The following is a 22327-nucleotide window of genomic DNA, read 5'->3' as shown; positions in this document are numbered from 1 at the left end:
CTGCCAAGCGAAACCAGAGAACTGGATTCCACCAGGCTGAATAACTGTCCGCAGCCTGCGATGGGCAGGGGGGCTGTGCTGGCAGGAGACACCCCAAGCCCCCGCGGTTTGAAACCTGAACAGCCAGGTCCGAGTTCCCGAGCAGGGGGTGGGAGATGGGCGCCAGCTGCCCCCACCAGCCCTGCGCGGATGTTCAGCGGGGCCGAGCGCCCACGGGCGCTATTGCCGAGGGCGCAGCACCCGGTGTGGGGGGCCCGAGCGCAGCCCAGCGCGGCTAGGGAGCGGGCGGGACCGGGGGCGGCCCCGCACCTGCCGGACCCCCGGCGCCCCCAGAGGCGCGCCTGGCTCCCGGGGCTCCGCGCGGCCCCCGGCTGGTCCCGGCGCTCGCGGGCGCGGATCCCGGGGGCTTCTGCGGCACCCCCGGAACGCCGGGCGGGCAGCGCCCCCTGGCGGGCAGCCCGGGCTGCAGGGGCCGGGCCGGAGGAGGGGCCCCAGCCGGGGGTGGGTCCCGAGGGAGGGCCCCCGGCAGGCGCAGCGGCTCCCCGGACCCTGTTGCCGGGCAGCCGCCGCCGCATTGTGAGGCCGGGTCCCCGCGGCGGCAGCTGGGCTCCCCTGGGCAGAGCCAGCCCCCGCCCCGGCCCCCCCGCCCCATGTCCGCCTACCACTGGGAGGCCCGGCGCAGGCAGCTGATGCTGGACCGCAGGAGGCGGAACCAGCTCCTCCAGCAGGTGTGCGCGGGGGGGGGGGGGGGGGCGTCCAAGGGCCGGGGGGGGGGAGCAGCGGGGGTGGGGTGGAGAAGGGGGCGGGGAGGGGGGGAGCAGCGGGGGTGGGGTGGGGTGGGGAAGGGGGCGAGGACCCTGCCAGGCGGCTGCTCGCTGAAGGGACGTTCATTCCTGTGCAGAAGGCGCAAGAAGCCTCCAAGAAGGTGCCTGAGCAGAGGCCCGAAATCAACACCCCCCAGCTGCAGCCCCAGAGGCCCCCCGCGCCAGGTGAGGGGGAGCTGGGCGGGCTCTTGCCAGGGCTCAGGAGAATAAGGGTCTAGGCTGTGGCAAGGGGGCACTGTCCTTGGTGGCAGCTTGGCCTGCACGGGGGCAGGGCAATAGACATTTGTGAAACCCCCTTTTTGGGGGGAGTTGTAACATTGGAAGATATCAGAATCGTTTCCTAGGCTGCAGTGATGGGCATAGAGTCAGAACCTGAAGCGACCCGAAGGTCCACCCCGGCGCCTGCCCCCGACAGTCGTATCTTAGCCGTCGGGGTGCTGATGAGCTCCGTGCTTCAGCTCCAACTGAGGATGCTCAGCACCTCTGAAAAATCAGGCCTTTTTCTCCCACCGACTGCTGGAGGCAAAGCCTTCGCTGCATGAATAACTGAAGGGAACCAGAACTTGAGAAGAAGGCGCTAAGGATCCCATCCTCACCTTCACAGCACTGGGGAAAATTCCTGTAGGGAAATGAATTGGTCCACTCACACATCATTCCACACCTGCAGCTTTTAACTTAGGTGGCTGGTGAATAATACATTAACAGATGAGTGAACTAGTAACTGAAGCAGAGTGCAGGATTTACAGGAGAATTGAGTCAATGACTGAAGTGTAGAAAGGAGACTGCTAGGACTAATACAGTGTTTCCAGTGGCTAGTACAGGGGACTGTAGGTCAGGGCTCCTGGATTCTGTTTGCCAGTAAGTCTGAAGGAGTTATGAAGTTTAATTCATTAGTGTTTGTAAAGCACCTTGAGATTCAAACCATGGCCTAGAATTCCAGAAGCGGCCCTTGCTTTAGTGCCCCCCAAATAACTGCACTGAAACAACACAGCCACAACTACCAGAGAGAGAGAAAAACTTCACGTGCAAAAAGAGAGAGGCCCAGCTGAAAATCGGGCCCTAGGTGTAAACAAAGTTTGTGTAGACAAAGAAAGGGAATCAAAGTAACAGCAGTTTAGTTCAGTTTTAGTTATTTTAGGGTAAGACTTATTTCAGATCATGTGTCCCCTGTTTGATTTCACATAATCAGAACAGGACACACTTTGTCCAAAAGGAGTTAATCCATTAGGGAACGCAGGCAAACCATCCTCTTCAGAAAGGCCTTTCCACCTTTGTCCTGACAACATTTACACCCTCTCCACCCAACCTCCCCCCCAAAAACAACAACTAAAACTCTGAAACAAATCAACCTAAAAACACCAATATAATTAATTAAGTTTAAAAAAAACTAGAACTCTGCTTCCACACAGTTTTAGTGTTCAACACTCCACTAGGTAGTCACCATTGCTATCAGTTTTATGTTGAAGGCCCTCAGATACTTCAGCGATGGACAGTAGAATAAGACCCTAAGATAGATAGAAACGTGTCCACACACAGAGATGCACCAAAATAATTAAAAGCGTGGATTAAAACAGAGTTAGCACAGATCCAGTTTGTGTCTAGACAAGCCCTTAATAGCTCTGACCCTATCAGACTACCGGGGGAATTGCAATAGTCTAGGTTTCCTCAGCCCTATTAAGATGGGAGTGAAAAGCAGGGTGGAAGTTCTCTCTCATGCAGCATTGTATCAGGTGTTCTAAAAATAAAGTCAATCCTTAAATTTTAGCTTCATAAACCAACGATGCTACACATCTGAGGCCAATCCTAAACTCGAATACACCACTGCAAATCCCTTTCACTAGGCCAGTTTTTCATTTTATCTTCTTACCACTTGTTGCTGTTTTATGGCAGTATGATAGCAACACAAAGGCATGTCAAGAAATTCTTGTGAATCTGCCTTTGTCCCAGAGGTGCAGTGTGGGTGGTTCTATGGCTCTTCATGGCTTTGCAGTTATTCAGGGCAAAGGCATTTAGTAAAATAAATTCACATTCGGAGAGAGAGTTTCTGCAAAGGCAACTGCATTTGGTTAGTAACTTGTGATTTGTTTCAGAAGTCACCTGCTCCTGCCAGTGCTGCCCATGCAAGTGTCATTACGTGACGATAAGCAGCGCAAAACTGCCACGTAGATTCTCAGTAAGTTGATGGGGAAGAGGTGAGAAAAGAGCTGGGAGCAAGAATTAGCTGTTTGCTTCCTTGATGTAAGGGTGTGATCCCTGTGCATGAGCATCCTGGGTTTCTCTGCAAGGAAATTCCCTAAGAGATTTCAGAGCTTTCATCTTTTGTTGCCATCACAGCCATCTTAATGAATCTCATCCACATCAAGAATTAGGGTTTCTCTCATCTTAGGTGTTTTGCCACTTTAACTATACCGGTATAGCTAAAGCAGCAAAATGTTCCTGGCATGAATGCAGTTACACTGGCATAAAAGACTGTACAGCAGCCTAACTTATTCCAGTTCAGCACCTTTACACTGAGTATAATGAGAAGTTATCAGCAAGAGAGTCACCTGAACTGTTGCTGGAGGTAAATTCCTCTCATTTCTGCATAAAACTGTTTTCTTGCCAATACTGGATCATTATCTAAACCCCACTGCTGTCCACTCCTCACCTCTGTTTGAAATTCAGTTGTGAATGTTAAGAACATGGTTCCTTTTGTTTTTAAAATCTTTTACAAATCCCACCCCCCCCCCCAAATTATAAAATGATGTGGCCTAAAACAGCCACCATGCATGCTTCCATCAGACACAAGAAACATGGAGACAAATGATCTTTCTTTACCCTTCCAGGCTGTACAATACACACAACAATGGTAAGGACCGAATAACCAGCAGCATCGGAATGACTCCTCACCTAGTAACATGCCTTTAAGCACCAAGGAGCTCCAGACGAGTGCAGCTAAATCCAACACCATAAAGAAGCCATCAGCATGAAGAACACATAGGACCTGCCGGCCACTTCCCAACAGGGGCTGTAACCCTTAATGTGTAATAAACTCTCCCAACCCACAGAATGTTATGAGGGTATGGTCTCTCTTAAGCAACCAAGTGCACCTTGCATTTGCATATCATCCATTCACTTTGCAGCAACCTCTCTGCTAAGACAGTTACACCCAACCAAGGCCAGGTACCTTACATTAAAACTAAGCTAAGTTCAGACCAAGAAAGCAGCATCCTTAAGAATTGACGTAGAACTTTTAAATTAGTGTCACCTGTCCACACACTGAAAATCGATTTGATAGACAAAATTCTGAGGGAAGAGACAATAAATACAGTGACAATTTTAGCCCATTTTACTCCACTGCTTATGATCAGGAATCAGATTATCCTTCCCAGTCCGAGTTGGTTTTGTTCAATCCTTCCCCCCCGCCTTTTTTTGCAAGGAAGCCTGGCATTTCTTGGAAGTTGTTATTATTGGAAAGAAACATTTCACCAGTGCCAGCATTGGCACAGCTCAGGATTTTTTACATGCTGGATGAAATCCTGCGAGGGTTTCATTGGGACCGTGAGGGCGAGGAAGAAAGTGTATAGCAGTGACAAATTTGTTCCTGATCTGCGAAGGGAACAGTCTTTTTGACAGAATGATCCAGGGGTGCTGCCCTTTACTCTGGCAGAGCAGGAAATCTGCTCCTTTCCTACCCTGGCACATTCATCCTTCCAACAGCTGCTAATAGAGTGACTGTGGGGTCTCCATCCTTCGTTACCTAATTGCACTAACTTTAATAACCCACACAGGGGAAGACAAAGAAGTCCACTGTAGATACCGAAAACGTTCTAGTTAAGAGGCCAAATTCGAACCCACAGAAGCAACAGGCAGGGGAGAAGGAGAGTTTTGTGCCTTAGGCATATGAATGGGAGTCAGGAGATCTAGGTTCTGGTCCCAGCCTTGCCATTAACTCATTGCATGACTTCAGACGGGTCCCTTTCCTTTCAATTCCTTATCTGTAAAGCTGAAATAGTCACACATCCCTTCCTCATGGGGTGGGTTATGATGAAAATGCACGGATGTACGTGAGGTGATCGGACACTGAAGAAAGGCCTGCAAATAGAATTTGATCTCAGTGTGCTATATTTACAGCTCGAGAAACAACTGCCCTGTAGGAGGCTACGATGCACAACCCGCCGGTGAGAGCAACTCCTGCCTCAGGCCTCCTGCAGAAAGTAGCTGCAAAACCCCTGGTGGGTGCCCCGGACATTGCTCCCCTAGGGGGGATGCTTAGGATGCACTCTCATGGGGCCTTGCTTTTCCCATTTAAAACCTTCCTCCTCCCTTTTTAAGCCCTAATATGCAGTGATCCCCACTGGCCAGCAGGGGTCATGTAACGCTACGAGGAGACTGATTTCCCCAGGGAATCAGGCCCCCCGCTCAGCACTCTCAGGAGTCGTCCCACCACAGATCATAAGGAGAAAGCACCACTCTGATTTTACAACGCCCTTTTTATTTGTGAACGGATTGATGCAGGCAGGTAACAGGCACAGTCGTGCCAGAGCACAGCCAGCTCTCCACGGCTGTGCCGGGGCAGAGGCAGCAAGAAGAGAATGGCAGAGCAGGTCCAACAACACAGCAAATGCAAACACACATTGAGAGACAATGGAAAAGGACCAGAGCCAACAGGCAAGTGACGCTTTCAGAACACGAGGTGCTTCCTCAGGCAGGGATTTAATCTATTGCAACCTTAATGGAACACACAACCAACCAGGAAAAGACACTTAATGATTAACGTGTGTCTGCTGAAATGTGCTAGTTTGGGAGCCCTGGAGACCGGACCTCTGGATCCACAGAGCAGGTAGATGAAAGGCAAGCTACAGCACACTGCCCTGCTGGGACCTCCAGGAAGGTCAGGCCCCTAGGCGTCTCTGCTGAGAGTGCCACCCCAGGGGCAGGGGTCTGGTGGACAGTGATTAGTTCTTTGCTGAGGCACAAAGGTTTCCTCTCCCAAGTGCTCTGATGCGTGTTGCTTTTCCCACCATGTCTCACCTGGCTGGAGAGGTGTTTAGGGCAATGCTGGGCCGCTCCGGGTCAGATCATATGCCCAGCAATTTCTATACATCCATCCATCCAGGCAGAACGTGCCAGCCATTAGCAACACTGGGATCTAAGGAGGGTGCTCACGCCCAGGGGTCTAGCAGGCAGTAACGTGAGTGTGTGTCCTCTGCCTGAGCTGTTCCTACAGCGAATGAGTCTGCACCCTACCAGTCTCTGGAGAGAGGGTGGAAGAGCAGCCAGGGATCCTCCCCTCATAGAAAATGCTACAAATAGGTATAAACAGCAGCTGTTGTTTCCTGGCATTTGCATGAACTGAGATTTTCTTATCCAGGTAAGATTCCTGCCACTTGTTAAAGTTCAACTCCTTAATACAGGAGCCCAGCAAATGGAATGTGCTGTGTGGAGAATGCATGATGGGCTCCTCACCTCCCTCTGCCCTCTGGGATGTAGCAATCCCTCCCCTCCCCTCCCGCCCTCCACGCTGCAAGGATCCACTTGCTCTGGTACAGTTTGATCACTTTGGGTACAAGACAGACCGTGGCTGCTGCATCGATCTGGACTGCACAACCCTTCATGCGAGACGATCCCTCTGGTAGGATTAGGAAAAGCCAGGGAATGAACATACTTACCCAGCCTCCCTAGCAGAGGAACTTGGCCCAGCATCCACTACACCACCCTTACCTCTCTCTGTGCAAACCAGGCATAGTTTTAGCACATTATTCAGAGCTTGTTATTTAAGAGCCAGAGGTTCTTAGATGTCAGTTCAAACTGGGTTTCTCCCTGCTTTGCAGAGCTGGGGGTGTAATTGCAATCCAAGAATCACTAGGAGAGGCACTCTCCAGCCAAGAGCATCCACACCACAGGGCTCAGGCACAAAAATGTTATTTGTCAGGAAGAGCTGATTTGACCAACAAGTAATGCCTCCCCTAGTGAAATACTGCACAGGATAAGGTAGCTAACAACCTAGCAGAGTTCTCTGAATCTGCTAATACAACAATTTCCCTATACAGTGTATAATCTGCTGACACCAACCACCATACAAGTTACAAATGGGAATTGCAAACTCAGAGCAGCATGTTCCAAGTTCATGAAATTTTGTCAGTCTGTGACCAGGAGACAGCAGCAGATTGAAAGTCTCCTCCCAAGGGAGAGCCAAATGTCCTGTTTAAAATCACAGTGGCTTGGAAGAGAAGCCCCTGGAGTGGCTATGTCCCTGGTACAACTTGCCTTTGCGACAGGAGAATGTCATCGTCCAGTGACTCTGTCATGGTGGGCGGTGGTACAGCGGGTGAGGCAGTGTTGCGTTCCCTCTACAGTCCACATACTGGTAGCTCTCAAAAGCCAGTTGCTCCGAGTGGCACAGGTATGAGCAGGTCAGGGTGCCCCTGCAACGCACAGTCACAACAAGAATCCATTTTACTTGAACTAGAGAGAGATTTGAAAGCACCAAGCTGGATCTTCTGCTGGGATTCACTTTAAGGAAAAGTTCCATTGTGGCCTTTCCCAGCCACTCAGACAATTCTCGTCTTTCTTACCCTGCAGCTCCAAACCACTCACACCACAAGTCCAGGCCGAGCTGCCCCGTTTCACACATTTGTGGGGCGGGGGTCCCTCAGACTGCATTTATTTTTAAGGCAGCATTTAAGCGATCCCCCATCAGCAATCTGCAATATTCTTCTAACACAACCTTTAAAGCTGGACCCATTCACTGCTACGGCCTCTGCACCTCTGTGCTGCTCCGCCTGCTCCTTAAACGTCATGCCAAGCAAACCGAGCACTTGTGCAGTCGAAGCGACGACGGACCGCGACAGCAGCACATACCTTCCCGTTCTGTTCTCAGTGTTACAGCAAAGAACAGCGTGTACCCCACCATGCCAGGCACCGCAGGGCTAACGCCACTGGGAAGCGGCACACCACAGAAGAGAGGCAGCAAAGGCCACCACTGAGTCACCTCCCGCCGCCTGCGAGTCCAGCAGATAGATGGCGTGGCTGCAGGAGCTGGGGCCGAGCATCAGCGCCACCGCAGCTGTTCACGCCATCCTAATCGATGCTCAGCCCCGTCACCACAGGTCTCAGTCCAGAGGGGATCCAGACTGTTCAACTGTACAGCAGACGGGCCAAACCATTCTCACCCCACAATGCACCACGGGGACTTGGCCGCACTGTGTCTAAGTCAGTGGTTCTCAACCTATTTAACATTGTGGGCTGCATATGCAGTCCACAATGCATTATGTGGGCTGCATCCAATACGACATGTATGGCCCCGAGGATGCCACATGGGCCACAGCGGAGAACCACACTCTAAGCCATGGTTCAAGAACAGCGTTGGAAATGGGTTTCAGAGTAACAGCCGTGTTAGTCTGTATTCGCAAAAAGAAAAGGAGGACTTGTGGCACCTTAGAGACTAACCAATTTATTTGGGCATGAGCTTTCGTGAGCTACAGCTCACTTCATCAGATGCATACCGTGGAAACTGCAGCAGACTTTATATATACACAGAGAATATGAAACAATACCTCCTCCCACCCCACTGTCCTGCTGGTAATAGCTTATCTAAAGTGATCATCAGGTGGGCCATTTCCAGCACAAATCCAGGTTTTCTCACCCTCCACCCCCCCACACAAATTCACTCTCCTGCTGGTGCTAGCCCATCCAAAGTGACAACTCTTTACATAATCAAGTCGGGCTATTTCCTGCATAAATCCAGGTTTTCTCACATCCCCCCCACCCCCATACACACACACATACACACAGTTTAGATGAGCTATTACCAGCAGGAGAGTGAGTTTGTGTGTGTATGGGGGTGAGGGGGGATGTGAGAAAACCTGGATTTATGCAGGAAATAGCCCGACTTGATTATGTAAAGAGTTGTCACTTTGGATGGGCTAGCACCAGCAGGAGAGTGAATTTGTGTGGGGGGGTGGAGGGTGAGAAAACCTGGATTTGTGCTGGAAATGGCCCACCTGATGATCACTTTAGATAAGCTATTACCAGCAGGACAGTGGGGTGGGAGGAGGTATTGTTTCATATTCTCTGTGTATATATAAAGTCTGCTGCAGTTTCCACGGTATGCATCTGATGAAGTGAGCTGTAGCTCACGAAAGCTCATGCTCAAATAAATTGGTTAGTCTCTAAGGTGCCACAAGTACTCCTTTTCTTTTTGGAAATGGGTTTGTCATCACTGCTCCATTGGCAGCCAGACAGGAAACTGCTGTCAATGGCAGGTCAGTTTCTGGGTCATGTTACTGACCAACCCCTGAGAAGGATTGTGTGGGCCCACACTCACTCCCACCTCCATAGGAGGAGGAGGCAAAGCTTTCTTGGCTTGCCTGGTGTGGGCCATTCGCACTGGCCCATTCAAAATACAGCACAATTCATGTGCAGTCAAGCTGAGTGCAATGCCTTCAGGCCATCTTCCTGGCCAGGACCTCCCCTGCAGCCAGGATGTCTGCAGAAGAGAGAATGTGCTTTGTTCCTTCACACCCTGGTCTCACAGCCATCTGCACATCTGGGGTCTTTGTTCAAATTCTGAAGACCTCAAGCACCAGTCTGAGTCACTCTGCCCCCACATGGTGGATGTACAGGATCTATCCTCTGGGGAACAGGCCAAGCTCATTCTCCCCCACACAGCCTGCACCATTCACTCCAGACACAGGTATAGCTGTTCCCAATGCAGGCTGAAACAGTACCACTGTACAAGTCACCTCACCAACCCTCTGGGTTTGCACTGCTGGAGCTCTCTGGGAGCTGAAGTCAGGGCGTGTTCCTCTGCACCAATAGCTTGGGTGACTTTCCCCTTAAAATTCAAATAACTGTTGCATCCGATGAAGTGAGCTGTAGCTCACGAAAGCTTATGCTCAAATAAATTGGTTAGTCTCTAAGGTGCCACAAGTCCTCCTTTTCTTTTTGCGGATACAGACTAACACGGCTGCTACTCTGAAATAACTGTTACACACCCACGCCAATAGTTGCAAACCTACCTGAGGAAAGACTAATTAAAACTTCAAACAGTCTTGGTCTTTGAAAACACTAATATGAAGGGAAATTCAGATTGCCTCAGTGAGGAATGTTTGGGACAGCGCAGATCAACAGCGAGTGATTTGCTTTTAACCAAATGCCACTTACTGTAAGTGCAGTAGAACGTTGTGGACTTTAATTTTGATCCAGGTGCAGATGTTGCTTAGAAGACAGAAAATAGAGAATTAATTTTGCAGTACAATGTTTTCATCACACAAAATCCGTCTGCACCACAGAGCAACCCAGGCCTGGGGAGAAAGCGCAAGCTTCTCCTAAGTACTTCTCTGATCAGGTCTACACTTGGAAAGCTTTGCCGGTGTGGTTGGACTGATCGGCTTACTTGGCAAAGCACTCCTTGTATGGACGCTGCTTATACTGGCAAAGCATATTCCTTTAAACCTTTAGCTGACAAAGCTTATTCCAGCCACGCCCCTCTCTCCTCCTTGAGCACGATAAGCTATACTGGTGAAAGTGCCATTTTGCCATTATAACTGCATCTACATTAGGAGCTTTTACCGATGCAGCTGATTTGGTCAGAGATCACACCCCCGACAGACATAGCTATGCAGTAGAAGTTTGTAGTGTAGACATGATACCCTCCCTGCAAATTTATCAAGCAAAACAAGATGGGAGAATTCACATTCTGGCAACACCTAGTATCTTCCCCCACCATGGGCAGAGCAGGAAACAGATCGCATGAGATGCCTGTGGAGAATCACCAAACTGCTCATTCACAGAGATTGGGGGTGGTAGATACACTTAACTGCACACAGATGGACTAATCTGTATCAGGCATTTCCAAACCAGATTGATTAATCTGTGGGGGGTATTAGATTTGAAAGTTATACAGTCTTGTCAGTTGCAGGCTGGGAAAACATTTAAGGCAGAAGAACTAGAAAGGAATAGGAAGGGGCTCAGGGATAGCTCTGTGGCTTAAGCATTGGCCTGCTAAACCTAGGGTTGTGAGTTCAATCCTTGAGGGGGCCATTTAGGGATCTAGGGCAAAAATTGGGGATTGGTCCTGCTTTGAGCAGGGGGTTGGACTAGATGTCCTCCTGAGGTCCCTTCCAACCCTGATATTCTATGATTCTATGAATTTAAACTGGACATGCTGGGTTTCTGTCCCCACATGATTACACATATGAAACTCAAAAGGACACATTCTCAGCTGCACTGCAGGGTCAGACAGAAAGAGGCTATGGCCCAAGTTATACATTTATGCCAGACTGCCCCTTGAGAAAAGCCCAGAAACATTAATGCTACTTACCAGCCAGGAAAGTAAGTCTCTGAGAAATACTTACTAGGTATTATAGTCCTGTATAAGACTGGAGACCGTATAATATATCTGCAAGTAAAACAGAAGAGTTAGTTGGAGATTTACAGTGATTACAGTAACCATGTACAGGTGCAGCCCAGTGATCTGAGCACACAAAGAGTTAAAGATTATCCCATCAATTCCACACAGCTCAGAGCCAGTATTTAAAATCCAATCCACACTGTGTTGGGACCAAGTTACAACATGGCAGATCTCGACATAGTTACAATATACAGCATGAACCTGTGCAGGAAACACCCATATGAGACTTCAGGATTCGGTCTTTTGCCTCCCCTGTTTGCTAAGTACTGGCCTGGGCCAGCAGGTGAATGGGCAGCTGGAAAGACAGGAATGGGGGTGGGGGGTGAAGGGACTCTCTGCCCCTGGGGCAATAGAAATACAAGGCAACAGAGAAGGGGACCACTATCTCTCCCCACCCAAAGGGGGCCAGACCTTTTGACAGGGCAGCAACAGGCAGCAGTACCCACCTGGCCGCTGCGCAAAGGGCCGATATTCAGGAGGTTCTTCTTGGTGGTTTTCCCTATCACCAGGGACAGGTGTAAGACCTCAATGTCCAGTTGGGTGACAGTGACTGCGTAGAAGTTGTTGTTGGTTACATTCAACACATTCTAAGGAGAGAGACAAACTCAGCCTGAAGCTCTCACAGAGCGAGGTTAATGCATGTGCTCGATTTCCGTGCAGTGACCTTGCAGCACCACAGCCCTGCAAACGCCAGTCCTCAGACACTCATAGCTTGGCCGTGGCAATTCCCCTCTGCAGAGGATTGGCCCAAGGAAACACCCAAGATCACATTTGGGTGAGAGTCACTGGCTCTTTAAGTTACAGGAGCAAAACTCCTCACCTGCCCCAGAGCTGCTCTGGGAATCACTTGCTCCCTGCTCTGCTCCCTGTGCCACATATTCATGGCTGGGCTGAAAGCGGAGGAAAGATACAACACACAACGACAAACAATTCCCAACATTTGTTACATAGTCAGCTCACTTCCACCCGGCAGCACCTCCTGCCCCATCACACACTGCTCCACCAACATGCCTCATTTCTGACTGGCCACTCCAGTCTTGCCTGCTGTCCCACTGTGCGCACACAGCTCTGCCAACTAGCTCACTACTGACCTGCCGCGCTATCTCCGAGACTTAGAAGTGAGCCAAGCTATGGACTGATAATGGGATATGAGCTCAATGTCACCGTACGCACTGAGCTGAGAACTCACTGTCATGTTGAGATCGATACTGGAAATGGTGGAATTAAAGGCAATGGAGGAGGCATTCAGCCCTGCGGGCTGCACAGCGATGGAGCGAGGGAACAGGAAGAATATGATGAGAGATGACATCAGCAGGCAAATCGTCACAGCAAGGGACACATAAAGCTTCCTGCAAGACAGCATCAAAGGACCATAACTGCAACAGTGGCCTAGCACTGCCCACAGCACTGTCCTAGGCTAGAGCCCTGTCTCTACGGGGTTGGACAAGCACGGGGGGAGTGAGTGCCTGCTCAGACGCAGTGAGCACCAAGACATGAGGGCCTGCGAAGGGACTGTGTACTAGCCAGTGGTAGCAAGTTCACCTTGGGGCCAGAAGGGGGTGGGGTTCAGACCCCGAAACATGCTGCTTGTCACTGCTGGAAGTTAGCAGTCCCACGCGGCACTTTTCAAACAGAACTAGCCCAGAATCCCAGCCCACAGTCCCTCCTGCATGAAGAAGTGCTGCTTGTACAGCCCACAGCCAACACAGAGCAGATGCCCTGCAGGCACCAAACCCACTGCAGCTCGGGGCCCAGTGAGAAACAAAGCTTTTAAATGAACTTCTGCAAACAGATTCCTCATGTAATGCTGTGCACCCTAGCTGCATACATTTAAACGCAGTCAGAGCATTAAAAGAACAGGGGAGAAACAGGACTTTACGTTCGTCTGGGCTTCAGCCTCTGGTCACCATATGGAATCAGAGCCACCAGCTGCTTCTCTTGCTCTGAAAGACAGAAGATAAGAGGTGCAGGTCAGAAGAGATGCATCGCACTGCGTGCAGTAGTGAACAGGGCACATCAGGCTGCAGAGCACCACACTGCAGTTTAGGGCCTATCAGCATTCTCGTTACAAACGCTGCCCCGTTCAGAGGGATGCAGGGATCTAACTCAAATAACCCTTGCTGGCTTCGACCTAACAGAGACAGACTGAGCTTTGCTCACATAGGGCTGCATGGATACTTTCCAACAGCCCCAGTCTTGCACTGATTAACACAAGATGGAGCCAATTGCAGGCTCTCTCTTTAGTACAGGACGGAGATTGTAGGTCACAGCATGCAGTGCTCCATCCTGACTGGTGTTCCATAGGGCGCAGAGCTGAGTGAGAAGCAATAAGCAGAGGTCAGATTGGTGAAGTGCCTGGAAAGGCTGAAAACCACTGACCAAGCACACACAAGAGCCACCTACCCCTGGGGATTCTTCCCGTTCCCTGGCACGTTGGGCAGTTGATGCAGCCCCGACTCACAGTGCCTACACAGGGCATGCAGGATGTGGCAGACTCTCCTCCATTGATGGTGCCATAATTGGTGACTTCATCCTCACCAGCCGATTTCCTGCGCAGAATCGATTTCTCTCCCCTCTCCTTCTGGACAGAGACCTTCCAGAACTGGGAAAACGTTTCACCCATAGTTGAAAGAGTTTTTCACTAGATCCAAAAACAAAAACATTCCAGAAAAGACGTCTCTTTACTGATCAGTCCTGCTAACTCTTGTGTTTTTAATAGCAAATATTGCAATAGTTGGAGTACTTCCTAAAGCCCCACGTCCTGGAGTCATGGGAATGTGTCAGAATCTCAGCTTTCAATTTAAAAAAATGAAAAGTAAGTTTTTCTAGTCCAAATGGTTACAGGGGAAAACTTATCTCGAGCATGAGCTAATGGCTACAAAAACAGAAGGTAAATAAAAAGAACCCAATGTGTTTTGGTTTTTCCAATCTCATTAATTTTGGGGGTCTGACTCATGAATTTTTGAATACTTGTGGGTGGCAACACTTCAAAAATCTACAAGTAACAATTCCCAGGTTCTTTCCATATGTCAGATCACTCACCCTATTGGCAGCGAGAATACCGTGTGCACACACGCATGCGCTCACTTTTGAATGCATCAATCCCTCACCAAACTTAACCTTACTAAACACATGCCTAATTAAAATCAGATCAGTGTTTCTCTCTCCCCTTTTGTTTAAGCCAGAATGACTTCTCAGATCTTCTTCCTAGCTCACTGCAGCCCCTTGCAATCAGAAACTCGTGAATCAGCTGTTGCAATGAGCCAGGCTTATTATTAAAGAGCGTTTGCAACTAAAGAAGAAAAATAGCAGAAGTGAAAGAATAATATTCTACCACCAGACCATCTGATTGCACCTTCCTCCATGATGTCATCTGCCGGCAGAAAGGAGAGAGGATTGCTCCCTAGTCGAGGCAGTCTCGCTTTAATGACTGAGACACAGGCTGCTTCTCAACAGAAAGGGCCTAAAGGAAGACCAACTGCACTCACCTAGAAAGTTATGAGGCTGGACGTAAAGAACCACTCCTGATTCTTGCTTGAAACACGCGCTGGAGAAAAGAACTTGGGGATGGGGCACAACACCCACGGACACATCTAGATCTTTCCTTTAGTCCCCAGACCAGTGCTGCTGAGCTCAGCATCAGAGTCTAGCAAACTCTGGAAGCCACTTATCTTTATCACATGGAGGCAAGTAGTGATATTCCTGGGTGACAAAGGAAGCATCTGGACTTCATTAAAGTAAGGAGGTAAGATAATCACTGCAGCACTGCTGATTTGATCACAGGGTCACAAGGTTTCAGAGTAGCAGCCGTGTTAGTCTGTATCCGTAAAAAGAACAGGAGGACTTGTGGCACCTTAGAGACTAACAAATTTATTAGAGCATAAGCTTTCGTGAGCTACATCCGATGAAGTGAGCTGTAGCTCACAACAGCTTATACTCTAATAAATTTGTTAGTCTCTAAGGTGCCACAAATCCTCCTTTTCTTTTAGGGTCACAAGGGGATCTCCCCACAGCAGCTCCCTGACACCCCATTTTCTGAGTTACTGCATCCACTGAGCACCCAACCCTTTTGCAACCCTGCAGCTTGGAAGGCTGCAGGGGAGACCATGGGCTCTGATGCCGGAAAAATTCCAGTGACTCTGCGACTTTTGATCCCAGGCTTTTCTGCTACGGACCCATCCCCTAGCTCTGCAGCTTCCTTTGGAGAGCTAGACAGGGGTTCTCAAACTTCATTGCACCATGACGCCCTTCTGACAACAAAAATTACTACATGACTCCAGACAGGAGGGGGCCAGAGCCTGAGCCCCCCAACCCTGGGCAGAGTTGGGGGGGCAGAGCCCTGCCACCCCAGGCTCAAGCCCTCTGACTTCGGCTTCAGTCCCAAGCGGCAGGGCCCAGCGAGCGTAACGCTGGCCCTGGTGACCCCATTAAAATGGGGTCGCAACCCACAGTTTGAGAACTGCTCAGCTAGAGGCTTCAAAGATTCCTCTAGCCAGTTTGGTCTCAGCCTCTTACCCTTGCAATTTTCCCCATTAATACTTGCGCTTTTTTTTCCTGTTCCAGGAGTAAAAAATGAGGAGGAGGAGGAATTAAAGCGGTGGTTTTTCATCAACTGGGACAAAAGACTACAGGGGCTGGGAGACGCCTGCTGATGTCAAGGGAAAGCCAAGCATAAGGTAAACCCTTTCCTTTGCTAATTTGCAGTACATTAGGAGAACGGCACTCTTTAGCTGCGACTCTTCATTCCCAGTATAAAATTGCTCTTATATGCTTAACCCCTGAGGGAGAGGGCTTGGGCGGATGCGGTTTGCAAGATACATAAAGGTGGCCTAATAACGTATGTAGATAATCTGGGCGCTGGGAAGAAGCCACACTGACTGTGTAACTACTATTATTTATACAGCACCACGTGTGTGCATGGCACTTTACAGACAAGAAAAGAGCAACTCCTTGATCAAAGAACAAAACAGAGTTTGAAGGATAGTGCTGGAAGCTGATAAACGAGTATCATTTCAAAAGGTCCAAAGCACTAACAGCTCGCTGCCTATCACAACAGACAAGTGCATCACTAGCGATGCTGCGTGCAAATGCTAGGCCAAAGAGGCAAGAAGGCTTTGCTTGTTAAAAGCAACAACCTGGGTTGGAGTTAGTGAAGGCAGCTATAAAAAATAAAAAAATAAAATATAATAAATGGAAGAAAGGGGAAGCTGATGGTAATGTATATAAATCAGAACTAAGGAACCGTAGAAAATCAATAAGGAAAACACAAGGAGAAATCTGTGGCCAGCAGAGTTAAGGACGGTAAGAAATTTTTAAAAATATATTAGCAAAAAGAATCCTGACAATGGTATTGATCCATTGATAGATGGAAACAGTAAAACTATCAGTAATAATGCAAAAAGGCAGAAGTTTTGGATAAATATTTCCATTCTGTATTTGGCAGGAAAAAAAACAAATGGTGCAGTCTCTTCCTAGAGTGATGTTAACACACTTTTCATTCCACTAAATATCTCTGGAGGATGTTAAACAGAATCTACTAAAATCAGAGATTTTTAAACCAGCAGGTCCAGGTGATTTACATCCAAGATTTTAAAAGAGCTGCTGAGGAGCCCTCTGGACTGTTAATGATGATTTTCAGTAAATCTTGGAGCACCACGGAAGTTCCAGAAGATTGGAAGAAAGCTAATGTTGTGCCAATTTTTAAAAACAGTAAATGGGATGACTTGGGTAATTATAGGCATGTCAATCTCACATGGACACTGGGCAAGATAATGGAGCTGCTGATATGGAACTCAATTAATAAAGATTTAAAGGAGGGTAATGTAATTAATGCCAGTCACTATGGGTTTCTAGAAAGTAGTTCCTGTCAAACTAACTTGGTATCTTTTTTTGACAAGATAATAAGTTTGGTAGATAAAGGTAACGGTGTTGACACAGTATACTTAAGACTTCTGCGAGGTGTTTGGCTTGGTATCACACAACATTTTGATTAAAAAAAACTAACAATATAAAATGAACACGGCACACATTACATGGATTAAAAACTAGTTAACTGATAGATTTCAAAATGGGAATGTAAACAGGGAATCCTCATCAAGCAGGTGAGTTTCCTGTGGGGTCCTACAGAGACTGATTTTTTGCCCTAAGCTATTTAACATTTTTGTCAATGACCTGGAAGAAAACATAAAATAATCACTGATTAAGTTATTTACCAAAAATTGGGAGAGCAGTAAATAATGAAGTGGGCAAGTTACTGATTCAGAACAATTTAGATCACTTGGCCAACTAGGTGAAAGCAAACAATGTGTTTTAATACAGATAAATAGAAACGTATCCATCTGAAAACAAAGAACGTAGGCCATACTAACAGGATGGGGAACTATATGCTGGAAAGCAGGAACTGAAAAATATTTGGGGAGGCATCATGCTGGACTGCTGCTGGAATACTGTGTCCAGGTCTGGTGCCCACAATTCAAGGACATTGATAAATTGGAGAGGGTTCAGAGAAGAGCCACAAGAATAATTAAAGGACTAGAAATGCTGCCTTACAACGACAGGCTCAAGCAGCTCATTATTCAGCTTAACAAAGAGAAGGTTAAGGGGTGACTTTATTACAGTTTAGAAGAAGTTACACAGGAATAGAAATTTGATAATGGGCTCTTCAATCTAGAAGACAAAGGTCTAATGTGATCCAATGGCTGGAAGTTGAAGCTAGACAAATTCAGACTGGAAATAAGGTATGTGTTATTAACAGTGAGGGTAATTCACCACTGGAATAATTTACCAAGGGTCGCGGTGGATTCTCCATCACTGACAATTTTTAAATAGAGACTGGATGTTTTTCTAGAAGATCTGCTCTAGGAATTATTGTGGGGAAGTTCTCTGGCCTGTGTTATACAGGAGATCAGACCAGATGGTCACTGTGGTCCCATCTGGCCTTGGAATCTATGGATTACTGGCCTCCAGGAGAGCTGAGGCTAGGTATAGCAGAAGCCCCATAGGAGGTAACACTGCCTCCCCAAGAGGGAGATTGTGTCTGGGTTTGGGAACTTGTGCCATGACTTCCGTTCAGTTCTCTCAGTCGCACAGGGTTTCCTCGGGATGAGCAGTAAAGGGGTTTGAACTCCACGGTGGTTTGGCAGGGATGACACAGCTTTAGACATCCGAGGGTGCCATTCACACCTCTGCAGTGCCTACTAAACACACTGCCATTCGCTTGCCTGGTTAGTATTGAACATCTGCCCCTCCATTTGCAAAAGTACAGTCCTGGTAGGCCGCCCCAGCACCTGTGCCATTCGCTCCCCTGTTCCACTCTGATGTTTGTGAGCTTGCACAAGTGGCTAGGAAGGAGCAGGACCCCTTTTCACAGGGGCCTAGGGAGTGGGGGTTTGCATGAGATCTTTCAAGCTCAGCCCTTTTATTTGTGATATGTTTCCTGCTGACATGGCTCATCAGTTTCCTGCTTGCTTAGGAGCCAGTTTCAGTGCTTTCGAACAGGGCTAGGTCATTTCCTTCTGGCCCTATGGGGTTGGGGGAAGAGGTAACAGATTTGGGGGTTGGATTTACCTGGCAGGGATCCCCCACAACTGGCTCCGTGCATGGGGAAAAGGGCACCAGCGTATTGGAGGCTGGAGGTGCCTCTACGGGGGGAGCAAGTTACAAGTACTGGGGAGGATATGGGGGCAAGGTTCCTCCATGACTAGCTCTGGGCACAAGGCTGGGGGTGGCTTGGACTTGGCGTGTCTGTAAAAGGGAGCTGGGGGTACATGTAATGGGGGCAGTGCTGGGTGAAGTGGTCCCCCTCATAGGGCAGGGCCCCCACGGCTGGCTGTGACGGGGGATGTCTGCAGAAGGGAGCTGGGGCTGCATGTAACAGGGGGTGATGATGGAATCCCCCTTACAAGGCAGGGCCCCCATAGCTAGCTGGGCCTTGGCGTATCTGTGGAAGGGAGCTTGGGGTACATGTAATGGGGGCAGTGCTGGGGTCCCCCTCAGGGCAGGCTGTACCTGGGGGGTGTCTGTGGAAGGGAGCTGGGGGTATATGTAACAGGGGGCAGTGCTGGGGTCCCCCTCAGGGCAGGACCTCCATGGCTGGCTGTGACTAGGGGTGTCTGCAGAAGGGAGCTGGGGGTGCATGTAACAGGGGGTGGTGATGGGATCCCCCTTACAAGGCAGGGCCCCCATGGCATGCTGGGCCTTGGCATGTCTGTGGAAGAGAGCTGGGGGTACAGGTATTGGGGGCAGTACTGGGGTCCCCCTCAGGGCAGGGCCTCCATGGCTGGCTGTACCTGGGGGTGTCTGTGGCAGGGAGCTGGGGGTACATGTAATGGGGGGCAGTGCTGGGGCCCCCTCATGGGGCAGGCGCCCATGGCTGGCTGGGCCTGGGCAGTACTGGGGCCCCCCCACAGGGCAGGGCCCCCATGGCTGGCTGGGCCTGGGGGTACATGTAATGGGGGGCAGTGCTGGGGCCCCCCGACAGGGCAGGCCCCCATTGCTGGCTAGGCCTGAGGATACATATAATGGGGGACAGTGCTGGGGCCCCCCTCACGGGGCAGGGCCTCCATGGCTGGCTGGGCCTGGGGGTACATGTAATGGGGGGCAGTGCTGGGGCCCCCCGACAGGGCAGGCCCCCATGGCTGGCTGGGCCTGGGGATACATGTAATGGGGGTCAGTGCTGGGGCCCCCTCACGGGGCAGGGCCCCCATACCTGGCTGGGCCTGGGGGTACATGTAATGGGGGGCAGCGCTGGGGCCCCCCTCACGGGGCAGGCCCCCATACCTGGCTGGGCCTGGGGGTACGTGTAATGGGGGGCAGTGCGGGGCCCCCCCACGGGCAGGCCCCCATGGCTGGCTGGGCCTGGGGGTACATATAATGGGGGGCAGCGCTGGGGCCCCCCTCACGGGGCAGGCCCCCATGGCTGGCTGGGCCTGGGGGTACATGTAATGGGGGGCAGCGCTGGGGCCCCCCTCACGGGGCAGGCCCCCATACCTGGCTGGGCCTGGGGGTACATGTAATGGGGGGCAGCGCTGGGGCCCCCCCACGGGCAGGCCCCCATGGCTGGCTGGGCCTGGGGGTACATGTAATGGGGGGCAGCGCTGGGGCCCCCCTCACGGGGCAGGCCCCCATACCTGGCTGGGCCTGGGGGTACATGTAATGGGGGGCAGCGCTGGGGCCCCCCCACGGGCAGGCCCGCATGGCTGGCTGGGCCTGGGGGTACATGTAATGGGGGGCAGCGCTGGGGCCCCCCTCACGGGGCAGGCCCCCATACCTGGCTGGGCCTGGGGGTACATGTAATGGGGGGCAGCGCTGGGGCCCCCCCACGGGCAGGCCCGCATGGCTGGCTGGGCCTGGGGGTACATGTAATGGGGGGCAGTGAGGGCCCCCCCACGGGCAGGCCCCCATGGCTGGCTGGGCCTGGGGGTACATGTAATGGGGGGCAGCGCTGGGGCCCCCCTCACGGGGCAGGCCCCCATACCTGGCTGGGCCTGGGGGTACATGTAATGGGGGGCAGCGCTGGGGCCCCCCCACGGGCAGGCCCGCATGGCTGGCTGGGCCTGGGGGTACATGTAATGGGGGGCAGCGCTGGGGCCCCCCTCACGGGGCAGGCCCCCATACCTGGCTGGGCCTGGGGGTACATGTAATGGGGGGCAGCGCTGGGGCCCCCCCACGGGCAGGCCCGCATGGCTGGCTGGGCCTGGGGGTACATGTAATGGGGGGCAGTGAGGGCCCCCCCACGGGCAGGCCCCCATGGCTGGCTGGGCCTGGGGAACACCGGGGAAGGAGGCGAAACAAGGGCGGGGGGCGGCCGGGCCGCTCGGGGTCCCCCCGCCCCGCGAGGGCCCCGGGCCCGGTCTCTTACCCCGGCGGCGGCTCCTCCGGCCCGCGGCAGCAGCAGCAGCCGAGCCAGCCCCGCGGGGGAGCGGGACAAAGCGGAACCAAACACGCCTCCGGCCGGGGGCGGGGCGGGGCGGGGCGGCCTCTCCCCGCCGCTGCCGGCAGGTGCGGCTCGGCCCCGGCCCGGCCCGCGGTCCCCCGCCGGACCGGCGCCCCGGGGGCCGCGGCCCGGCCCGCCCCGGCCCGCGGCCCCCCGCGGGCCGCACCCCGCCCGGCCTGCGCCTTAGCGGCGCAGACACGGGCTGCGCCCGGGGGGCCTGCGGGGTTCGTCCCCCTCCCCGCCCCGGCCCCGGCCCACGGCCCGTCCGGCCCAGCGCCGGGAGCCCCGGAGGGAGCGAACGGAACCGGGACTCGCCCAGTGATCCAGCCCCTGGCGCCAGCCCTGGCCGACAGAGCCTAGGGCCACCATTCTTGCCTATCCTGGCTACTGGTGGACTGATCCTCCATAAACTTATCTGGTTCCTTTTTGAACTCTCTTAAGTCTTGGCCTTCACATCCTCTGGCAAGGAGTTCCACACGTTAATGGGGGGGGGGGGTGCTGAGAGCTATTGAACCAAACAGGTTCTAGAGTAGCAGCCCTGTTAGTCTGTATTCTCAAAACAAAAAGGAGTACTTAGGGCACCTTAGAGACGAACCAATTTATTTGAGCATGAGCTTTCGATGCATCCGATGAAGTGAGCTGTAGCTCACGAAAGCTTATGCTCAAATAAATTGGTTCGTCTCTAAAGTGCCACAAGTACTCATTGAGCCAAATGGTAAACCCTGCATAGAACGGAAGCCACTTCAAGCCCAGGGGTGCAGCAGCACCCTCAATTCTAGCATGTATGGCCATTGCATCCAAGCACCCTTTGAAATCCCAGCCCCACCCTTGGATTTTACACAGCAGGAACAGGGCAGCTCTACAGCCCCTCTCAGCCCACTGCTGGCTTTCAGAAGTTTCCTTAAACCAGTGACCCACTTCCTCATCAAGTGGGCCCTTTGGAGGTGGAAATGTATTTTAGGTTAGGAGCAGGAAAGCATGCTGTTCTCCCACAGCAAGGCCGGGGGTGTTTTTGTGCAGGTGTACAGCAAAACTGTAGGCTTGTTAGGCCAGTGCCAGTGAGCAAACTGTGCCCTTTAAACAGACAAGAGAAGAAACTTTATGCCTATATGCAGAATTCTGCACAGTAGCTGAGGGTGGTTTAACGTTGGTATTACCACCACTGGCAGATTT

At 51.5% G+C, this 22327-nt stretch overlaps 2 protein-coding genes and 1 long non-coding RNA gene across 4 annotated transcripts; 2 read left to right on the top strand and 1 right to left on the bottom strand.

Annotated features, from left to right (window-relative positions):
• On the top strand, positions 1-3873 carry CCDC200 (coiled-coil domain containing 200). 2 transcript variants are annotated; one of them, XR_007353850.2, is made up of 4 exons: positions 1-127; positions 902-989; positions 2915-2997; positions 3650-3873. XR_007353850.2 is itself a non-coding variant. In XM_048830336.2 (4 exons), the coding sequence occupies exons 1-4, from the start codon at positions 651-653 to the stop codon at positions 3674-3676; spliced, it is 276 nt and encodes a 91-aa protein (XP_048686293.2). In that variant the 5' UTR covers positions 495-650; the 3' UTR covers positions 3677-3873. The 2 variants fall into 2 exon arrangements, 1 of the variants encoding a protein (XP_048686293.2); XM_048830336.2 differs by lacking the exon at positions 1-127 and adding an exon at positions 495-728.
• Positions 3874-5278: 1405 nt separating this feature from the next.
• Positions 5279-21188, bottom strand: TMEM106A (transmembrane protein 106A). Its single transcript, XM_048830335.2, has 8 exons — positions 21080-21188; positions 13624-13861; positions 13100-13163; positions 12410-12569; positions 11667-11807; positions 11165-11208; positions 9972-10025; positions 5279-7231 (listed from the first exon to the last, which is right to left on the bottom strand). Exons 2-8 carry the CDS (start codon positions 13841-13843, stop codon positions 7111-7113), a joined length of 804 nt encoding a protein of 267 aa, XP_048686292.1. The 5' UTR covers positions 13844-13861; positions 21080-21188; the 3' UTR covers positions 5279-7110.
• Positions 14462-17006, top strand: LOC142070176 (uncharacterized). Its single transcript, XR_012666175.1, has 3 exons — positions 14462-14965; positions 15784-15896; positions 16782-17006. It is a non-coding gene; the product is annotated as an uncharacterized LOC142070176 (long non-coding RNA).
• Positions 21189-22327: the final 1139 nt, after the last annotated feature.

Source organism: Caretta caretta, chromosome 27 (assembly GCF_965140235.1).
Source record: "Caretta caretta isolate rCarCar2 chromosome 27, rCarCar1.hap1, whole genome shotgun sequence".
Lineage (NCBI taxonomy): Eukaryota > Metazoa > Chordata > Testudines > Cheloniidae > Caretta > Caretta caretta.
Note: the sequence above shows the minus strand (reverse complement) of the source record. Positions and strands in the feature narration are given on the sequence as shown.

Bases quoted from the DNA above. Each gene is read 5' to 3' on its own strand.
- CCDC200 (XM_048830336.2), top strand. From the start codon at position 651: ATGTCCGCCTACCACTGGGAGGCCCGGCGCAGGCAGCTGATGCTGGAC. The intron at 990-2,914 runs GTGAGGGGGAGC...GATTTGTTTCAG, and splicing joins CCAGAGGCCCCCCGCGCCAG to AAGTCACCTGCTCCTGCCAG. The intron at 2,998-3,649 runs GTAAGTTGATGG...TTACCCTTCCAG, and splicing joins AACTGCCACGTAGATTCTCA to GCTGTACAATACACACAACA.
- TMEM106A (XM_048830335.2), bottom strand. From the start codon at position 13,843: ATGGGTGAAACGTTTTCCCAGTTCTGGAAGGTCTCTGTCCAGAAGGAG. The intron at 12,570-13,099 runs GTAAAGTCCTGT...GCTGTCTTGCAG, and splicing joins AGGCTGAAGCCCAGACGAAC to GAAGCTTTATGTGTCCCTTG. The intron at 10,026-11,164 runs GTAAGTATTTCT...CTGTCTTCTAAG, and splicing joins ATACAGGACTATAATACCTA to CAACATCTGCACCTGGATCA.